Source organism: Corvus hawaiiensis, chromosome 2, assembly GCF_020740725.1.
Source record: "Corvus hawaiiensis isolate bCorHaw1 chromosome 2, bCorHaw1.pri.cur, whole genome shotgun sequence".
NCBI classification, from domain to species: domain Eukaryota; kingdom Metazoa; phylum Chordata; class Aves; order Passeriformes; family Corvidae; genus Corvus; species Corvus hawaiiensis.
Window position 1 is genome coordinate 118,384,454 of NC_063214.1, and position 21,630 is coordinate 118,406,083.

The 21,630-nt window shown below is 44.3% G+C and overlaps 1 protein-coding gene across 1 annotated transcript; it reads right to left on the reverse strand.

The window, feature by feature from the left end:
• Window positions 1-12,807: 12,807 nt before the first annotated feature.
• NDUFV3 (NADH:ubiquinone oxidoreductase subunit V3) lies at window positions 12,808-21,247 on the reverse strand. Its single transcript, XM_048290325.1, has 4 exons — window positions 21,149-21,247; window positions 20,983-21,049; window positions 16,823-17,779; window positions 12,808-13,095 (listed from the first exon to the last, which is right to left on the reverse strand). Exons 1-4 carry the CDS (start codon window positions 21,200-21,202, stop codon window positions 12,938-12,940), a joined length of 1,236 nt encoding a protein of 411 aa, XP_048146282.1. The 5' UTR covers window positions 21,203-21,247; the 3' UTR covers window positions 12,808-12,937.
• Between the last annotated feature and the right edge of the window lie 383 nt (window positions 21,248-21,630).

Here is a 21,630-nt window from a genome sequence, read left to right on the forward strand (position 1 = left end):
GTGGATACAGCTTTTAAGATTTTAAAGCTGAAATTAATGAGTTAACTCAGTCTAAATAAATGCTAAGCTTTGCTTGAACTAGATCATGGAGATCTGCGTAACTCGGCTGGGAACACTCCCTCTGGAGAAATTAAGAGCTCGTGTCCCACAGCAGGACTTGGGCTCAGACCAAGAGCTGGCACTGCAGTGCAGCACTACTGCAAGGAGTTTCTGTGCAGGGATCAGGATGCCATCCTTTGAATCAGCTGTTATTGGCTTATGTTTTTCCACCCTCTCTCTTCAGTAGAAAAATCAACCTACTTAAAGCCTCCTTAAACAAAAGGAAAAATTAGAAATGTCTTATTCAATATTTCTCCTCATGTTAAATCAAATTTGAATTTTCCAGAGCTGTACATTAGCTGAATCACTGGCTGCACGCTACTCACTCCATCTGTTTATATGGTTGAGTCACTGCATTACCAGTATTTTAACACGTTACTTGGAAAGAATTGGAAAGATCTGGAGGACAAACTCCCAGAGCTCTGTAAGATAATGTTCCCTTCTCTGTGTTCTGTAGCACCATACTCTACTCATTGCTCCCTTTCTGCTACAAGAAAGATGTTAATTGGAACAAACTGCTATTTTAGGAGTAAAAGCACAGCTTCCACCTAAAAGCTGAAGATCAAGCTGTGATGCAGAAATCCACTGTCACCTCCCTATGTGCCGAGTCTTGCCCTGGGAACTGTGCAAGGAGTTCCGTGGTGATGGAACAAACATCTTTCACAACCCAACTTTTTGTTGTATCTTTTTTCCACTTGAGATACAACAACATATACAGGTTACCTTCTGAGGGCAAACTGTCTGCTTTTAACGGTGCCGAAAGCTGAGAGTATCTTAGTGTTCCAAGGTTCTTCAAAAGTGTGCTGTATGTAAAAAGAAATTTTTATTTACCTCTGTGTAGAAGGTGGGGAGGGTGGAAGGGGGCAAAAAACAGGTTTGAAAAACAGAGTCACAAGGACAGAGGTGGAATTGCTGATACACATTTTGTGAAAAATATAAAAAGAGAGTATTTTGTATGAATCTCACCATGGAGGACTATGAATGCATTCATGTTATTCTGGGAGTTGAGAAGCAGAAAGTGAAACCAACTGAAATAAAAGAAAACCAGTGAGACTAGTTTTGCTTTTCAGACCAGGGGTTAGATCCAACTCTCAGAGAAGTCGGTGGAACAATTCCCACCAGCTTGAGCAGGATTTGGATTCAGCAAAGTGAAATGCAGAAAAAATAACCAGGAAGCACTAATGAAAGGTTCTCAAACACTGGTCTACAGAGCACTTTCTTCAGTCCGTAGAGACCTGACTTCCCTCTCCATTACTCATTTACTTCCAGCTGCTTTTATGGGTTTTGGAGCATTATGGGTTTTGGAGCTGCATTTTGGAGTCCTGAAGGACTGCGAGGTGTTGGTAACCAGGAATGAGAATGGCTGGCCAGCAGAGCTGGCACTTTTGGAGATAGAAGAGGAAGGAATTCAACTGCTGAGCAAATAGGGAAGGAATAAAGAAAGGACTATCTGAAGGAGCAGAAGGACATTAAGCTGAAAGGATTAGGTGGCCTTCAGTGAGGATTAGGTGCTTTGCTGCCTAACGCAACTGTCTAGCCAGGTACCTAAGCTCCCAGCACAAAGCAAAAGCGAAGCTGAACCCCACACAGGCGTCTGTGCTGAGCTGAAAGCAAATAGGAAATGCCAAGGGCAGAAGCCTTCCACAAACATCCCCCTTCTTGTCTCTGCCAAGGTGGGATTTGTGGAAACTACCACACACCTCTACCCTGGGTGAAGGTAGACAAGCCCGTCTCTGATGGTCCACACTGCAGCACTTGCACCACCTCCTCCAGGCCCACATCCACACGGACATCCCAGAGCTGACACACATTCCTACCACCACATCTGGCTGAAGCCTAGATCCTTGGAGCAGCCAGGCCTCTGGACCAGGCTCTGGATCAGCTGATGGGTTACGCTTGGGGCAGCATTCCCATCAATGCTGTCAGGCTCTTCCTCAACATGAGGGGCTGCTGTCATCCGAGTACAAGGACACCACATCCATTTAGGTTGGAAAAGACCTCCAAGATCATCAAGTTCCACCTTTACAGATCTCTTTCTTGTCAACCAGAGCAAAGTACTGAGTGCCATGTTTAGAGGTTTCTTGAACACCTCCAGGGATGAGGACTCCACCACCTCCCTGGGCAGCCCCTTGCAATACTTGACAAACCTTTCCATAAAGAAATACTTCCTGATGTCCAACCTGAACCTCCCCTGGCACAGCTTGCACCTTTCTCAATCAGAAGTTGCAATCAGACCATCATATTCAATGGCCACTGGCAGACTTCTCCTCCATTAATTCCTTTATTCCCATATTTGAACAGACTGCAATTCTATAATGTCCTTTTGCCTGCCAATAAGTCTCTCACGGAATTAGAATACCCAAGTCAGCCTTTCCTCACAAGAAAGAGGAGATCTAAGAGACTTTCTAGACAGTTTTTCTAAGATTTACTGATAAGAAAACATTCTAGGAAAGAAAGGCTGTGTCAACACCTTGCAGAGCAGTAAGGTACAGAGATCCCCATACTGGCTGTGCATGAAATAGCTTTGGATCTGGAAGCAGCAGAAGAAATACCAGCCTCATGCTGTGCCCAGGTTAGCTGGTGGGCTGGGAGGCAAATTGGCTTGAGACTGAATGCTCTGCTAGCAAGGCAGCACCGCTTCTGGGATCCAGGCTTGTATCCCTGCCAAGCTCTGCTTCTTCCTCTGAGGAAGACTGGCCCATTCAGCCCTGGGCTGGGGCTGGGCAGCACAGAGATGCTTTGTGCATGACATTCTCCCAAAGCCCTGCAGTGCCTGCAGCTACAGACCCACCTCCTCCATGGACCACCAAACTGGGCAGTGACTTTTCAGCTCTTTTCAGTCCACAACATCCTGTTTATTTCCCAGAGCAGGTGCAGATTCCAAGGGAGAGGCTTAAGCCTCCTCCCATAGAAGGGGTGCCTGAAACCCCACAGACCACACAGCCCATACCATCCCTGTAGGGCCTCGTGTGTCAGGGACCGTGCCCATCCAGCACTGGGATGCTTCCTCATCACACACAATATTTATTCATTGACCAGCACAGACAACATGGGAACAATGCTCTGTAGGGGGATGTTTAGGTTCAATATCAGGAAAAAGCTTTTCACTCAGAGAGTGGTTGTGCACTGGAACAGGCTTCTCAGGGCAGTGGTCACAGCCCCAAGCCTGACAGAGCTCAAGAAGCCTTTGGACAATGCTTTCAGGACATGGTGGGATTCTTGGGGTCCCAGCTCACAGCTCCAGGCAACAGCCAATGCAGCCCTGGAGAAGAGAGCTGTTAGCAAGTCATTCCCTTATACTCATGTAAGGAATAAGTCACATCAGTAAGACTTGTCTTTTTTACACCTAGTAAGTTAAGTTCATGTAGACTGCATCTCTTCTCTAATAATCTGTATCTTTTCATAGAAACAAAGAGTCCCAGAATGGTTTGGGTTGGAAGGGACCTTAAAGATCCTCTTGTTCCACTCCCCTGCCATGGGCAGGGACACCTTCCACTATCCCAGGTTGCTCCAAACGCCATCCAGCCTGGCCTTGGACACTTTCAGGGATGGGGCAGCCACAGCTTCTCTGGGGAATCTGTGCCAGGGCCTCGCCACCCTCACAGTAAAGAATTTCTTCCTAATATCCGATCTAAACCTACTGTCTGTCAGTTTGAAGCCATTCCCCCTTGTCCTGTCATTCCAGGACCTTGTAAATAGTCCCTCTCCAGCTCTCTTGTAGGTGTCCTTCAGGTACTGGAAAGCCACAGTTAGGTCACCCAACATATTTTAAAAGCTTTACTGTCATAAATACAGCATTGATCAGGGTCAGACAGAACACACTGGAATCAGCATAGACCTTTCAAAAAGTGCCAGAAATAATACTGCTTCTGGCTTTGTAGCTGTTCATAGAGCAGGACCAGCACTGCAGTCCATTTCATGACTAAACCTTGCTCTCCATAAGTAGTTTAAAGCAACAGAAAAGGCAGAGATGAAATCCACTCTTCATCGAGAGGTGACTCTTGCTCTGCTCCCTCCCCATTTCAGGGATTTACAGTTCAGCTGCCTCCAGGGTTTGTTTCCCTCAATTCTACTTTCTGACAACTATCACCAAACCCAGTCAGAATTGTGCTTTTGTTTTGCATTGCCTTCTCCAACTCTCTTCTAAAAATGGTCATGCTTTTGCTTTTCTAGTCACACAGGAATCAAAAAGCTGTTTCAAACCCAGCGTGTTTGTCTCAGCACAACATCCCACGGATAAAACGTGTGCCTACTTTGCATGTCAATCTTCATTATTTTCTTTACTTCAATCAGACACAGGAAAACAATCATGAGACACTCAGCAGATTATTTTTTTCCTCAGTACTTTTTCAGGATGCTGGCATTCCTTTGGCTGCCAAGGAAGATATTCCCTGGCTCCACAGTGTCCATAGGCAGCAAGCAGCCGAGCTCCCATGCTGCACTGTGTGCGACAGACTGCGTTTGCATGGTGAGATTCAATCCTGTCTGCTTTTAGGGACATTCTTTCTTTTTGAAAACTTGGGAACAAAGTTTTACATTATCAAAGGTTTTGTGTTTTGTGTTTTTTCCCCCAATTAGTGTAACACAAGCTCCATGTAGCCAGAATCTGTGGTGACTATAAATTCCAGCTGCTTCCCTGGTAAGCGCAGTGGTAGGACGCTACTGAGGCAGTTAAACATGGAAAAATGGAAGCTTTCAGAACCTCCATTTTCCTGTCATACCTAGAGCCAGCCTTGCCCCTTTTTCATACTCCCGTTCCGTTTTGTATCACCACCTCCACTGCTGACAGTCCTCTTTTCAATGGGAATATCACAGCTGCAGCCACTGCCAGAATCTCTTGGCAAAGGAGCTGCTCTCTGAGTCAGAGCCTAATGCCATTACAAGGTCTGCAACAGCTGCAGCAGTCAGACATCTGCAAGTCATTTGAACATTTTGTGATGAATAAAAACTATCCATTACATAGACCTATACATTATATATTTAACCCTAATACTTATTCAGTTACACTAACAATAACCTTTTCCCTCTGCATGCTGTAAACTTCTTTGGCTTCAGCACATGTTAACAGAGATACTCAGAGCTCCAGTCTGGTGGAGCAGTCCCTGTGTACATATTATCTAACTTTTCTACCTATTTAACCATGAAATGATGGAAAGAAAGAAAGAAAGTGAATGCAAAGCTATAAAACTCATACCATGCATAAGGAAACCATTTTTATGTAATTACATGAGACTGCATACAAACGGAGGATACAAAACAATGAGAAATGCAGAGGAAGAATGAGAACATGGACTCAAAATGTATAGGGAAGAGATCTGATTATGATATGCACAGATCTCAGACCCATCCAGATGTCTCCAGCCAGCATCCTGATCCTCAACACTGCAGCCAAGCCATTTGAAATCTAAAAAATCAGAATACCAAAGACAGGGGAGCAAGGCTTATGGAAAAAGAAACTGGAGTTGCAAGTAGTTAAAATCCTTTAAAATAGTAATGACAATAAAGAAACATAAATGTGGTTTCATGAAGGAAATATATCCACAGCCACAAATTATGAAGTCAGCCCTCCAGGACATTACATTCCTCATGCAACCTGCTGAGCCCGCTCCACATAAATAGGTGTAAAATACACTCACCGGCTGGGTGACTTCAGGGATGGAGCCCCATATGTGATTCCCTGCCACTGAGTCCTCTACATATGTACACTTTACAACACTAAATGCAAACTGGGCAAGACATACCTCTCCCTGAGTTTCACCAGTTTTAGTGTTTTAAAGAGACAATGCAAAAGTCTGACGTGACAGGAATTACCATAAACTTTCCATGAGATTTATCCAGAGCCATAATTTTCCTAGCAATACATATGCATGTCAATATGATTTGTTCATTTGTATCATTTGCAAACTCTTTGGATTCTCAGAAACACCCCTACTGCTTCCCATTCTCTTTTACTCTGTATTTCACATGGCAGTTTGGTGCCTATCATAACACCAGCATTGCTTTGGAAGCACAATGTCAATTAACTTCCACTTTGACACCAAGTTAAATGTGTGGATTAATAAACTGGAGAACAGTGTAGGTTTAAGTAAGAATCAGCCATTAGAATTGCCTTACAGTTAGAAAAGTGACTTTTAGGAAATGTTTTCTTGAGTTGATCTCCTTCCTCTGTGCAGTCAGAGGCCAAACTGTTTATTTTACTGGCAATCCATCTTTATTGCTTGTGTTGGCTTTAATGTTTCCATTCAGACAATCCACACATTAAATATGAGAAAGGCCTAATATCCTAAAATCCTAATAAGTTTACAAACCATTCATTTAAAGGGGATTCAAAGGGAGTCCAGCAGAGTTCTTTTTTTTTAAGGGTCAGAAAAACAGGACATTTCAAGGATAAAAACCCACTTTGCCTCTGACAGATGGGACACTTTACTCGACGTGACCAAATCCCCGCCATGAATTTGTGGAGCACCTACCCTCCCACAAAATAAAAAAAAAAAAGGAAAAGAAAGGGAAAATCATGGCCCTTCTGATGGCAAAGATAACTCACCCAGCGTGACGTGACGCAATGATGCCTTTCTAAGTCAGCAGCCAGCCAGCTGTCTCCCTGCTGCTGCTCCTGCTTTTCCCATGCTCTGGAGGAGAGGAGCTGGAGCAGCCAGGCCACTTGTACAGCCGCTGTCAAGTCAAAGGGCAAGAGCAAAGCTTAGAATAAACACGTTGTTTTCACCCTCTCGCTTGAAGTGCTGCCAAATCTCTTAACATTAGCACGCATAAATCGGTGAGGATCACGGAGCCCGAGGCCCGAGCAGCAGCTGGAATCTTGTAGCTGTTACCTGGAATCTTAACGTCCGAAAAAACAGCTTCCCCATTCCTCGAGGCTACGTGGAAAATCTCAAAAAACACAATCATAAAAGTGCAGCCAACACCAAGGAAAAGAACCCCCAATTATTTCTTTCTTCAGTTCTCTTTTTTTATAGTCATCTCAAATTTGCAGCGATAGAAGCAGAGGGGGGAGGAATGGGGTGTCCTTTTGGAGATCTTTAAAGATGCTGGTTTCCCAAGACTGTGCAGAAGAAAGCAGCCATTGATTCTGGGGATAAATCCTGAAGTTATTCAGAGGGGAGGAAGACTGTGAAGATAAGCAGCTCTGGGCCCAGCAGTAAAAACCAAACAGCAGGAGTTGAGCAGCTGGAGGAAGGATAGACTGGTCGATTTTTCTCAGTCCAATGGTGACCTTCAAGAGGCAGGAGTGGGGCAGAGTAGTGAAGTTCCTTCCCTGAACTCCAAAATACAACAGCTTTGAAATGATTCTTCAGCAAGGACTTGAGAGAAAAAGCTCCTTCTCCACATCCAGCCGCCAAGAGAAAAGGAGTTGAAAAACACCGATTTCTTATGGCTAATGGGAGGGTGATATAGAAGATGGAGTCCATTGACTGGTGTCCAGAGACAACAACCTGGTATGAATTCCAGCACCATTCCACTTCCCAGCAGCTGGATTTCTCACCAGGGTGGATTGCTGGTTTTGGACACCTCCCCATTTTTTCCTGTCTGTTAACAGCCTTCCACTAGTAAGTATTTGGAACAGTTGTAAAGCTTTTTTTTGTATCTCAACGGTCTTGCCATTGCCTGAATGCAGTTTCAAAATTGCTGGCATTTCTGCCCAGCCTATCTGAAGTGTATTTTTGTCACGCTGTTAATAAGCACTGCATCTCGTGGGAGAACCTCAGCTAGCTCGGAGCTCTTAAACGATGTGCGCCCCCAAGACAGAAGTTGTAAGAAAAAGTCTTTCCCATTTTTTACTAGTTTTTATTCTGGGTTGCTCGCTAAATAGATGTGATGGACAAAGAGAAAGTTGGGACCACTAACTCCTCATCTATAAAGCAAGGATGAGAACCTAAGGAATTATGCAGCTTGCCGGGCAGCCAGAGGTCTCACAAATGATTCAGTCCAACACCTGAGTCATAAGGACCATCCTTGCTCTCAGTTCCTACATTTCCCTTCTGTATTCTATATTCTGAGTTTCTTTCCAGCTCCCCTCACATTTCTCCCAATCCTCAAACTACAGGATGCAGCTCACTTTTAGGAATACCCCAGGGGAGTTTGGGAAACCTCCATACAGTTTACAATGGCCTTGTCTGGCATGATTTTAAACTAAATAAAAAAAGCATGGGAGGTGCCTTTTGGAAAAGGAGCACCTGGAAATGAGCAATGGAAGCATGGAGGGGTGGTGCTCTCAAATCCCTTTCCAAGCCTCCAGGGAAGAGTAACTCTTGCTCCCTTCTTTGAGACACGACCACGAGCCCTTTGTGTAGCTCAAGGTGTGTTGTGGCTTGCACATTCCCTCTCCCCTGCCAGAAAAATGCTGTCACACATTTTGGAAACCAAGTGTACCCTCATGGACAAATGGAATAGCAAGAGCACCTCACTATCATGGACAGACGTGATACAGGAACAGAAAATGAAGCAAAATCTCAACCAACAGAAAAAGAGAAAGCATAAATAATCTACATTAGCTCATTTTTTTACAATACTGCTGTAGGAACTGTCTGTTTGGGAAGGAGCATTGCTATTTGAACCACATTTCAGACTGGAGTGACAAAAACAACCCCACTAAGAATTTTAGGCATTGATTTTAACTCAGACACATGGCACGGGCTCTGTGAGTGTTAGAAGTTCAAATGCATATAGGCTGTATTCTGTGACGCGACAGATTTACAGAAACATGTTCCTGTCAATCTGTTTTGCAGTTAAAAGTTTGTAAAGAGGGCAAGAGAGACCAAAATAAATTTTGAGATTTGACCCACTGACTCCACACACTGAGCCAAATTTTTGGGATATTTCATTATAAACACATTTACTTAAACTTATGTCCCTAACTATGCATTAATACAGTCTTTTCTGCCCCTAAACTGCCACATACCCAAGACTTCCAGAGGTGGGTATGAATTTCCAGGTATAATTGAATGTGTGTAGGCAAAAATAAAAAAAGGAGAGCTCAGAAATATTTGTAGATTGTATTAAGAGTGATCCTGAGCTGAACAAGCTGAACACTAAGGATAATATCTAAGCACTGAAACCATAGACTCATAGAAGAAAGTATTTACAATTCCATTAAACAGAACCACATGAGAGGAGAAGGATGATTTGGAAACTCGGTGGGATATTTTGTTTAAAATCCTAAGAGTTTAATTAATATTACGCAGAGATTAGAGGAGTTTCTCTAAAAGGATAAAATAAAAACAAAACAAGTGAAACTACAGCCCAAAACCACCCTGGTTATGGAGTCAATCACTTGGGTGTTACAGAAGTAACCTGGTCTGAAGGGGACAATAAGGGGGACATTATTGCTACCTTCCACTACCTCCTTGGAGGGTACAGAAAGGACAAAGCCAGGCTTGTCAGAAGAGTCACACAAGGATCACCGTCAGGAAACAAAGAATTCCAATTAGACAACAGGTAAAGCTTTTTTGTTTGTCTTTTAAAACACAAGGGTGTCCAAATGCTGGAGAAGATGACCAGAGAGCCTGTAGGATCTCCATCCTTGAGTATATTCAGAACTCAACTGGACAAGGTCCAGGGCAACCTGATCTAATTGCACCTGCTGCAGAGCAGAGGACTGATCTCAGGACTTCCCTTCCACGGTCAGTTTGCACAATTCTGATGTTATGATGCTACACAGGATACTGGGAGTATGTTTTCTGCTCACTCACTGCACACCAGCCATTGACTGGACCCACCAGGAATTCAAACTGTTTGGAAGAGAAGCATTGCACGATAATGGCATCTCTTGTGGTGAGAGAAAGGAGCTGGGGCAGGTTTTTAGGGCTTACTGGATGTGTTCTGATCGTTGAACACTGGGGATGTACTGTGAAAGATCTGTCAGTGCACTCAGTTAATCTCATTTCCCAAATTTGAAAGAAAACTTGAAGAGATCCTTAATAGATTTCAGTTCTTATCATGACTGGAGGCCACAGGAAGCACCAGAAGGACCAAAAAAGTCTTGAACTTGTAATACCTAAGGTGATCACCACAAGCTCTGTTTGCAGTACCACTTCTGTACCTTGGATTAGTGGGTTTCCAGTGGCTGTCCAGAACCTTCTGGGCTCAAAATTAGAGATCTACGTGTGAGAAAATTTTGAAAAGCAATTTTCTTAGCAGTTTGCTACACTTTAAAAAAAAAATACATAAAGTTTAAAAACCATTCCCTTTGACAAAGAAAGTGGTTGCTTCATCTTTTCAGTGAGAGGTTAATTAATTCCACTTTCCAGATCTTCTTGTACTCCCCCAGTAATGCAATTTGCATTGAAAACCCCACTTCTGAAGTCTATGCTGGATTTGAACAGCTGGTTTTCACAGTAACTAAGCTGAGACTTAATTTCTTTCACATTTGAGGTTTTCCAGGAATTATGTTAGTATCCTGGATTATACATTCTTCCAAACAAGGTCCCTGACTTACCTGGCAAGTACCTAGCACAGCAAGACAAAGTTACTAACGTTACAGAATTTGAGTATATCGTGTTGCATCCTGCTTGAAATTTAAATGTTAGCATATGACTCAAACACAGCAACATCTGGTAGTAGCCAAGGACAAAAAAATGAAGCCTTTTTCATTGAGATCCAGGAAAACACCACAGTGGGAAGAAGTCTTGGTGCCTTCCTTGCATTATCTGCCCTTTCCAGAGCAGACTGGTTCACTGAGCAGGGCAAACCTAAGCCTGGCACAAGAGTTTTGAAGTTATTTGACTTCCAGCTTCATTTCAGAGGTGTGGAAGGCTCACCAGAAGACACCAAGGCAGAATTACATGGATAGAAAAGGCATCCACCACTAATTTTTGCTGTGATCATGAAACAAGGGTAGCAAAACGCCCATCCCAGGACCAGATTAGAACCTTAGTTAGAAATGCAGCTGACCAGAGGGTGGGAGTTGACTGAAAGCAAGACACATTTCTACCTCAACCCACTCCTCCTGGGCTGATTCAGTCCCTGTTTAGAACACCAGCCCTCCTGAGAAATAAAAAGGGCACGAGGTGAGCCAGTCTGACTCCCAGCAGCCACCAGTGACAGCTACTGTGGGTAAGCTGAGTAAATACACATTTCACTTTTACTGCTTAGAGTCTGACAATTTGCAGCCTCCTTCTGTAATCACAGAGCAGCTCAGAGCACAGTTCAGCACCAGTGCAGCTCTTGAGCTGTGAGGCTCAGGTTACTCCGTGGAGTCTCAGGTAATAACAAATCACAGCAGCTTTACTGGGGCCCTCCTGTGGGCCCTTCATAAAGGAAGACCCCGATTCTTTCATGTTTTTAATGTTAGCAGCAAATTTCTCTCCCTTTTACAAGTACAGTGTACATGGGACCATTGGTGTCTCTGAGTGACTTTCTGCTCTTTATTCCTCAGCACGTGGATTTATACATTAACAGATTTCTAAATTTCAGTTGGAGTCACCAACATGCTCTTTATTTTTTACAGGACAATAAAATTGCTTGCCAGGGGTTTCTGACTTAAAATTCTACACAGCGAATTGATGTAGGCCTCTTGATCCTTCTTACCACATTTTTGCCAAGCTAGAGTATAAAATATCTGCTCTACTAATTGCACCCAGGGATTCACATCCAATATCCAGATAGACTCCTAAAGCTGACTCTGTTTTCCCTTTGATCTTTCCTGGTCTGTTGCTTGAAAGAATACAGACAGGTGATGGAAAATGCTGGAGTTATTGCAAGAACTGCTTAAAGGCCAATTAACTCCAAAAAGCCCCAAAATGAACAAGAAGCCAAAATGGAACTAAACCCACAACAGCTGGCGGCCATCAAGGCCATTTTCCCAGAAGGCAGAAGACTGTTACTAATAGGATGGAAGTACAGAATTTACTGAGACCAACTGTAACTGCTGATAACGTGTATTGAGAAGTGCCTCATGGCTCACATTTTCTGCAGAGCAAGACTGAGGATGGACAGCAATTTTAACTTTTAGTGGGGGGAAAAAAGAAGTGGGAAATGAAACATACTCCCAGCAATTAGTACCAGGAGCTGGTTTTACCCTTATGATATTTTCATCACATTTAAAAATAACATTCAAATGTTTCTATCCATTGAAATAGGTTTTTGTCCTCAGAGTTTAATCAACACAGTAAAGCCCATTAGGAAGTGCCCGCCGAGATTCTCTTACATTTAAAATTATTTCAATTACTGCAGAACCTGGATGCTGGAGCCCCCCAACAGATGATTAAATAAAGTTGTATGTTCTGTTCTCCCTTTACAAGAGCAGAGGTTTTGAGATGTTTCAATCACATTACATAAACCTGCATTCCTCCACTAACACAAAACATTCACTCTTGCCACAGGAGACAAATACTTCTTGTGCTGCTCCCAGCCAATGATTTTAACTCCCAAATCCAGAATAAACAGAACCTCTTCAGAGCTGGGAACATGTTTGTGTGCAAGGAGCACAACCCACTACAGTACAGTGACACCACCACCAAATTAAACCATGGCTCATACTCCACAGGCAGTTGAATCCCGAGGGATTCTTTGACATGGTCCTGCAAGAATGATCAGTATCAAAAGTTGGGAGACACTGAAAAGTGAGGACTTTTTTACACTATCACCAAATAATATATATGGAGAGGTAGAAAATATATTTTTATTCAGTGATGATTCATTTGCAGCTCGCTCATAAAAGCCAAGAAGTGAGGGACCCCAAGAGCCAGGAAGGACTGTTCAAAAGCCCAAGTTATTATGCCTTTATTATTTATTATCTGATTTAAATTATACAGATGAAGCAACAGTGCTAAATAGAACAATTCATCATCTTGCCTGGGTGTTTGTTATAAATGTGGTTCTTTCAGTGCCTTGGTGATGGTCTTCCAGAGGATGGCTGAGGCTGCCTGTACTTTGAGAGGACAGTGATATAATCATGAAAGGTGTAAGTGTGATATTCGTGGTGCTGCAGGTTCTTGTAGGTGGAATTGTCAAACTCCTCTTGAGCAGGTGCTGTGGTCTCTGTGAAAACAAACAGTAACTGGTGACTATGAGGATGCTACACCAGAGGACAATGTTTTTAAGCACTGAGTCAGCCTTCATAAACTGTCAGATCCCTCATCCAGTCAACATTTGAAAGAGAAAAGTCAGCAACTACAACAAAAGGAGAAGTTTCCTAAGCCCAGATGGTGCCTTGTCTGGCCCTGAAGCAGCGCATTACTGTGCAGTGGGGAACAGGGATCAGTACAAGGCATCTCATACAGTGCAGGTTTTAAACCCAAACTACCACCTAATGCTGGGGGTGCACAGGGCAGAACATTCCATTTATCTTTGCAAGACATATGTCTGCATTTCCTGGCTTTCTCATAGCTGCCTTGGTTTTCATTCCAGCCAGAACAGTAGGTGACATTCTTAGCAAACCAGGAGGGGCAAAGGAGCAGTACAAATGATGTATCATCCTGTCAGACCATGAGATACAGCTATTAGAGCTACTTTACAGATTGAATTTTTGCCATGGGGAGAAGTGATGGAATTAGCAAGATCCCCACAATTTAATTTCAAATGTGGTGATACCAAGCAGTAATATATCAAGAGGCTTTGATGCAAATTTCTTTTTTTTGTAAATATAATCTTCTAAACTTTGTATTAGCTCTACTCCAAAAAGAATAACCCAATAAAGTTATTTAGAACTCTTTACTTCATGTTAAACCCAACATTAATTCTTATGCTTTTAGAATATTATGCAAACCTAGGCAGTGTAATTTACATAAAAGGTTCCCATTACAGGCTGATTTTACAACAAAGGAAATGGCAAGAAATAGAACTTTACTCCTAATATTAATTTATTCTTGTATACCCAGAGTTTTAACAATAGAAGAAGACACACAATGTAGTGAAAAGCTTTGTCATATAAGTTTGTATGTGGTGGTTCAGGTTAGACTGTATTAAGCCCTTTTTGTAATAGGTGCACCTACAATAAAAACACAAGAACTGCAACACCAGGATTTCCCTTTACTTATGACATAATGACTGCAGTGTGAAGCTATCAGATTAAGAGAAATATCCGTAGCATTTAGCAAGGCTTGCTTATAAACCTCAAGGTAGTAAGTCATGGTTTCAGCAAAACAGGACAGGAAATATCCCTGTGCCTACTGCTCCGTTCCTCCTGACACAGCTCATAGGAAACAACACTACAGAAAGAAGAGCCAGATGATGCTCTTTGCTCCCAAGAGCCCCAAGAACAGCCAAGTGGAGGCAAGAGTACACTCAACCTGCAAGAGACAGTTGTTTCAAATTTGGAGACAGATGTGCAAGAAGGAAAGCAGATGGAGACTCATTTTTCCTGCCCAAATACACTGCACTTGGCTTCTCGAAGGAAAAATTTATTCCTGACTTCATCCTGCCCGCCCTTCATCCTTCGTCTCTGCTTTGTCTCTTAAAGAGCAAGCATTTCATGGGATGTTCTTCCAAAATGAATCACAGGCCTATTTCTGAGTTAGCAGCTACAACTTTGCTCCTCAGTCAGCAGTTCAAGTCAGCAGGTTTTGCTGACTGCTCTACAAAGGGATGATATCACCTGAACATCCAGGTTTGTACTGAGAAAAATTCCTTTTACATCTTCTGTGTGGCTGCTGCAGAATTTGCAGACAAAAGGGCACGGGGCAGGACAGAAGTAGGAATTACAGGTGGTACAGGCAGCTCTGAATGTCAAACAAGGAAAAGCAGTGGCTGTTCTCAAAGAAGGAAGAGAGAACAAGATACATCTGGAGACACCAGACAAAAATAATGTTTGAGCATCTAGAACTCCACTGTGGATGAATGGTGAGAAAAGCATCATCTGTAGATAAAAAAATAGCCCATCCCAAATTTTTCTTATTTTTTAAAGAAAGCTTATGCTGTTGACTGCAAGAAGAAACAAGCAAATCAAAATTATCACTTGCAAACAGTGGTGCATTTTGTTATTTGAAGTGCAGAATCATTTAGGATGGAAAAGACCTCCAAGATCATCGAGTCCACCCTTGGCTGATCACCACCTTGTCAAGTGGACCACAGCACAGAGTGCCACTTCCAGTCATTTGAGTTGCCATCAGGGAAGAAGGCAAGGAAACAGACGAAATTATGAGCCAACCAACTCCTCAAACAGAAGGCAGGTCTTTTACTCAGCACCATCTCCTGGAAGCTGACATACTAATGCAACTGTTTTGTCACTTAACCTGGTCAGACACTTCAGAGTCACAGAATGGTTGAGGTTGGAAGACACCTCTGTAGGTCAGCTGGTCCAACCCCAAATGATCAGGCAGGGTCAGCTACAGCAGGAGGCCCAGGACCCTGTCCAGACAGCTTTTGAGTGTCTCCAAGGATGGAGACCCCACCACCTCTCTGTGCAACCTGTGCAGTGCTCCATCACTCACAGTAAAAAAAAAGAGTTCACTGATGTTGAGGCAAAACCCTGTGTTTCAGTTTGTACCCACTGCTTCTTGTCCCATCACTGTGTACCACTAAAAAGCATTACCTCTGTCTTCTCTGCACTCTCCTTCTGCTTATTTCCACACATTGATGATGTTCTGTCTGAACCTTCTCTTTTCTGGGCTGAACAGTCCCAGCTCTCTCAGCCTTTCTTCACAGGATACTCCAGTCCCTCCATCATTTCAGTGGCACTTTGCTGGACGCTGTCCAGCAGCCCCACATCTCCCTTGCACTGGGGAGCCCCAAACTGAAGACTGCACCCTGGGTGCACCTCACCAGGGGAGGAACTGCAGCTCCCTCAGCCTGCTCCTCCAAAGTAACCCTCAGTGGCCTTTGCTTCGAGGGCACATTGCTGGCTCATGTTCCATTTGCTGTTCCCTTGGCCCCCAGGGCCTTTCCTGAAGGATGATATCCAAGCATGCTGCTTTTACTTCCAAGCAGGCAAATTCTTTAATTCAGAGTAGCAATGAGAAGAGGGGTCTCAAGAATGGCAGATTTATACTGCCTAAGATGAAAGGCAGAATCATGACAGATCAGGCCAGAGGGACATCTGCTACCGAGATACACAAAATGAGATCAGCAGGCAATTAAGAGGATGGCAGTAAATAAGAAGGGGAAGTCAGATAGGGAAGCACAGCCAAGGAGATGATTACATGATGCATGATGGTCTTCCCTGAAAACACCACTGTCTCCTCCACAGCTCACTACAAAACTGACTCACTACTTCCACACGAGTTACTTGCAACCTTCCAGTCTCAGAATCAACACCACCTGTTTCTGGCATTGCACTATGAATTCTCAAAGTCTACTGAAATCTGAAACACTGATAGACTGAAAAAAACCCATCAAAACCCCAAAAAATCCAAAACAAAACCAGAAAGAGAGCAGGGTTTAAGCAACAATGAGATGGCATCAAATTTGACTCATGAGAATGGCAGCTACCAAATCCTTCCGAGAAAAGAGAAGAATGAAAACAAGTGTTGTCATATAAAACCCATGATTTTGCTCACAGTGGAAGCAATCTTGTTTCCATTTTATAAGTAACTGCTTTATGAAACTATAAATACAGAGAAATGAAACCGCTTCCTTTCACAGCATAGCTGGAGACTGAGTATTACTGACAGCTTAGAACAATTAGCAACGAACAACAATTTATCTTCCAGAGAGTCACTGCCACTCTGTCAGCTTTAGTACAAAGATCAGAGAAGATGTGGAAACCCTTTAAAAAAGTCAAACCCTAGCCCAGATGAATCAATAAAGTTCAAACAATTTAAAGTTGTACCCTCTATCGTGCTGCTTTCTCCAGCCTGGACTCCTGATTCCTGCGTGGTCTCCTCCTTTGCCATGGTGCCCATCACCAACGCTGTGCTTCCAGAAGTCTCTTCCACTTTAGGAGCAGTAACTTCTTTTGCTTCCAACTCCTGTGCCTCCTTCACCTTTTCCTTCTCTCCTCTGGATACCAGTTTTTGCTTTTTGTCTTCCTGAGTCACTGCTGAGGCTTTCAGTTGAATAGCTGCTACCTGCGTTCCAATGGCCTTTTCCTCCACAGGATCAGATTTACGAGTGACATTGGTCAGATCCAGACTTTTCACCACGTGTGGTTCTAAGACTGACTTCTGCTCTTTTGGAGTGGATTTTACTTTGGGGTCTCTTGCTTTGGATTTTGATGTTTCCTGGCTGACTGATGTTTTAGAGAATTTGACCTGCTTTACAGGAGACACATTAATTTCTGGTTTGCGTGGCAGCTTCTTAATTCCATATTCTTTGACGGATTTCTGGGACAATTTCTCTTTTGCCAGCATTGATGCCTTTACTGCTATGTTCTCAGAAAAGATGGGATTTCGCCTGGGAAACTCAACTTTCGTTTTAATGGGAACTTCTGAATCATCAATATTTTCATCTTCAGAATCTGAGCTAGAATCTGACTCTGAGCTGGATGAAGATGAAGTTTGTTCCTCAACTAACTCTTTCCTAAGGCCTCCTCCTCTTGCAGGTGTAGTGAGGTTTTCCTCCTCATGGGAGGAAACAACTCCTCGCTGAGGAAATGCAACCACAGTTTTTCTTGACATGGACATCCTCGTGTCTTCAGCAGGTTTTGCAGCTTCCTTGAGGCTGGTACTAGATATGCTCTCCCCTTTGTCTGCAGACAGCAGGAGAGAGCTAGAAGACAACATTTTACGAAATTCAACTGGTGCCTTCCTGGCAAGCAGCTTGGTGCTTCCCTGTGGTGCCACTACATCTAGGAAACGGCATAAAGAGGATTATCATCATTGTATCTGACATTGCTGTTACTGATCTCAGTCACACAGTTTTAACTTTCAGAGATAATCTGGTACAAAAATACATTGAAGGAATTATAATGCTAAACACAGGCATTGCAAAGCAATAAGTTTTAAGACTTTTTAAGTTAAAGGAACTGGAGTTCTAGTAGCATGTAACAGTTTTTGCTGCTGCAATGCCAAAACTCAAGAGATAAATCCTTACGTTCCTCGCTTTGCCAGACTCCTCCAAGAGCTGGTTTTCCCTGTGCTTCAACTCTGCATCACTGGAAACGGTTTGCAGATGCTTCCCTATCTCAGGTGAGCATTAGGATGGCTCGTTAGCCAAGCTCTTCAAATGCTGCTGCAGAGACAACGCTTGTCTGTGAACAAGCCAGCGAAGCAGACAAAGTAAAGAGACACAGCCACAGCTGCTTGCAAGAGTTATCCTGGAAGCAGAAGGGAGGGATGACTCCCAAAAGGCAAAGCAGCGGAGTAAGAGATACCTGAAGCCATCCATGAAGGTATTACTTGTTCATTTGCCCAGTGGCCTCTGCCAGCTGAGGTGTGCCTCCACAGCCCAACACTATTTCCCCAAGACCTCATCTCCCACAGTCTTCACTTCCTATTTCTGGTTTGAGACCTCTTTGTTAAAGAAGTCTTAGAAGATCTCCTGATGCTTCATGTTTGTTTCTGTCTCTGTTTTTTCTCCTCGTGGATACCTGCATTAAGCTAAACTCTCCAGACAAGGAACGAACAGTTGAAGGAGAAGGTAGCAATTTTCAGGTCCTTTCAGAGAGTACGTAATACCCCGTGGATGCTTATTATCATCCTCAAGAGGCTGAGCAACAGCAAATACTGTTGTGGTTAGAAAAAAACAGGAGGTCAAGGATGGGGAGCACATTAAGAAGATTTACCATGGCTGAAACTGGCTATAGCAAAGCCAACTCCATTACAAATTGCACCACTTCCAACCAGCAGCAAAATTCACCAGATTTCCAGCCCATTAGGCAGATTTATCTGCAGAATTTGGAAATCCAGACCTACTGTGTAAGACTATAAACTAAACGCAGTTTTCCCCTCACTAGTCTTTTACAGTAATACCCTGTATGATGAAAACACCACAGAAGAGACAAGCACATGAAAATAAAAGCAAAGTACTTTAGAAAGAAATGCAGAGTTTTTATCATAACAAAATACAATGAAAAGAAGTATTGAGTTTACAGGTAGTATTTTGAGTAATTTCAAGCACATACTTCTCTCTGCCAGATGGAAGGTGCAGGATGGGAAGGAAGGGCAGGGGAAGGCAGGAGGATGGGCAGCCACCTTTGGAAGAGGTCTGACTCCCTGACCCAGCCACACAGCAGCCTGGAGAGACTAACACACGAGGAAGCATCACTCAGGATGGAAGAGTTCTTCAGAGAAGCATAAAGGAGGTCAAACTAACACAAGAATGGCCAAAGGGAGGACAGGCAAGGGAAAGCTGAGCAAAACCTGAAGAAGTATTAATGCTACGACACCCTAAGAAACCAAGAAAGCAAGTAAAATTCAACTTGACCATTAGTTACTGGAATAGTACTTTAAACAGTTAAGTTTGGATAAGTGGAAAAGACAGACTTTATGATTAAAAGCTGAAACACCCAATATGACTGATACACTTTAATTAGGGTATTTCAAACTTTGCACCAGCTAATCTGTACCTGCATCACTTTGCTCAAAGAACACCACATCCGTATCAGTCACAGGAGTATCATTCCCAGATGTGTTCTCCCTGATGCTTGGAACATCAGCATCATTCCCAGAATGTGTTTAAAACTTGTTCACACTCAGGTGACAGGCAGAAATTACAGGTCTATTTCCCATCACTGACTCTGTATGTAAACATGACTATTTTATCAAAGCAAGGAAAATTGCACATCCTGTTCCAGCCAGAATCTGGCAAAGGCAGCTGCATCCTATACATCTTAATTAACCTGGAGTGTTTGCAGGGGAAGCAGCTGGCTGGGAGAGCTGGCCTAAGAGGTCTCCTGACACAAATCAGAGCTGCAGGACAGTGAATCCAGAAACTGATACTAAAGTACATCTCAAATATACTTAACGCAAAAAAAAAAATTGTAATAAAAAGCAATTTGCTGTTCAATTAATCTATGCAGTGAAGGCTTTCTTAATGGAACAGCCAGGCTTTTATTTGCTTTGGCATTTAGGAAGGTGGCAGAAGTCTGCATTCAACTACACTTTCAGTGATCTTTTCAACAGCAGTCAACAAGTCTGATCACTCCTACATGTGGTTCCATGGTGCTTTCCTGTTCCAGCACCTGGATCTCTAATTTGGGACAGGAAACCTCACTGAACCACTGAGCCTCCATTTATACAAACAAGGCATCAGTGTTTGAAATCTGTATTCCTGCTCTGACTTTGGTCAGGGACAAAACGGTTTCAAATGCTCCTCAATGTGGGATGGAGGGCAGCACCCAAAACAAGGTTCAGGCTTGCAAACCTGTGGGGCAAGAAGCATTATAACCAAATTTAACCCAGGAAGGACATGGCAGCTTCTTACACTGTTGTCTGGAGCTGCTATTTGGGATATTTGGACCTTGGAAGTCTTTCTCTAAATCTTTCTAATTTTTAATCCTGGTAACACAAACATTTTGAAGGACAAGGGCAATCATCTAAAGTTAAAAACTAGGTTTTACACCTCCTAAAAACACTTCCAGGGATGGGGCATCCACAGCTTCTCCGGGCAAGCTGTGCCAGGGCCTCACCACCCTCACAGTAAACAATTTTTTCCTGCTATCTAATCTAACCCTATTTTCTTTCAGTTTTAAGCCATTCCCCTTCGTACACGCTGAACAGTCTGACACCGTCCCATCCAGCCTGGCCTTGAGTATTAAAGTGAAGGTAAACAGGGAAGAAGTGGCAAGCTTATAAATATGCAACTACATACGTGTGTGTCTATGTATATGGCCTATAAATATATTCCACGCAGCCAGGCCTTTACTTTTACTTTTATTACTACACGGTACATTTTACCAGAAACCCTCGTTTACATGGCGATGACCTTTCAGTCCTTGGTTTTTCCCAGCTTATGCAGCGCCTCTTCCGAGGCGTGACCCTCCTCCAGCTTTCCTCACCCCTTCCTTTTATTGACACCCCGGTACCTCTCACTATCTAACCACCCTCTTACTCTTTGGCGGCGCCGTCCCGGTGCCCACCGGCTTCGTGCAGAGCCCCCGCGCCTCCAGCAGCAACACCTGCAGGGTACAACGTAACACGAGTTAAGAAAGCGGGAGGGAATGCCGACAGCTGAGGGAGTTAGGAGGTACGGGAATCGCCCCGAGCAGCCCCTTTACCTCGCGGGTCACGCCCCGCCCGCCGCCCCTCAGCAGCGCCGCCGCCGCCGCCATCTTGCCCGGAGCCCTCACGGCGCCCCCGGTGGGCGGTGCCGGCGCGGGGCGGTGTCAGCGCGGGGCGGTGTCGGGGCGGTGCCAGCGCGGTGTCAGCGCGGGGCGGTGTCGGGGCGGTGCCGGCGCGGGGCGGTGTCGGTGTCAGCGCGGGGCGGTGTCGGTGCCGGCGCGGGGCGGTGTCGGTGCCGGCGCGGGGCGGTGTCGGTGTCAGCGCGGGGCGGTGTCGGTGCCGGCGCGGGGCGGTGTCGGTGTCAGCGCGGGGCGGTGTCGGCGCGGGGCGGTGTCGGTGTCAGCGCGGGGCGGTGTCGGTGTCAGCGCGGGGCGGTGTCGGTGCCGGCGCGGGGCGGTGTCGGTGCCGGCGCGGGGCGGTGTCGGTGTCAGCGCGGGGCGGTGTCAGCGCGGGGCGGTGCCAGCGCGGGGCCGGCGCG

What these genes read in the sequence shown, in the direction of transcription:
- NDUFV3 (XM_048290325.1), bottom strand. Translation starts at nt 21,202, where the DNA reads ATGGCGGCGGCGGCGGCGCTGCTGAGGGGCGGCGGGCGGGGCGTGACC. An exon ending in GGCGGGGCGTGACCCGCGAG is followed by an intron (nt 21,050 to 21,148) that starts GTAAAGGGGCTG and finishes TGTACCCTGCAG; the next exon opens with GTGTTGCTGCTGGAGGCGCG. An exon ending in AGAAAGCAGCACGATAGAGG is followed by an intron (nt 13,096 to 16,822) that starts GTACAACTTTAA and finishes TTGTTTTCACAG; the next exon opens with AGACCACAGCACCTGCTCAA.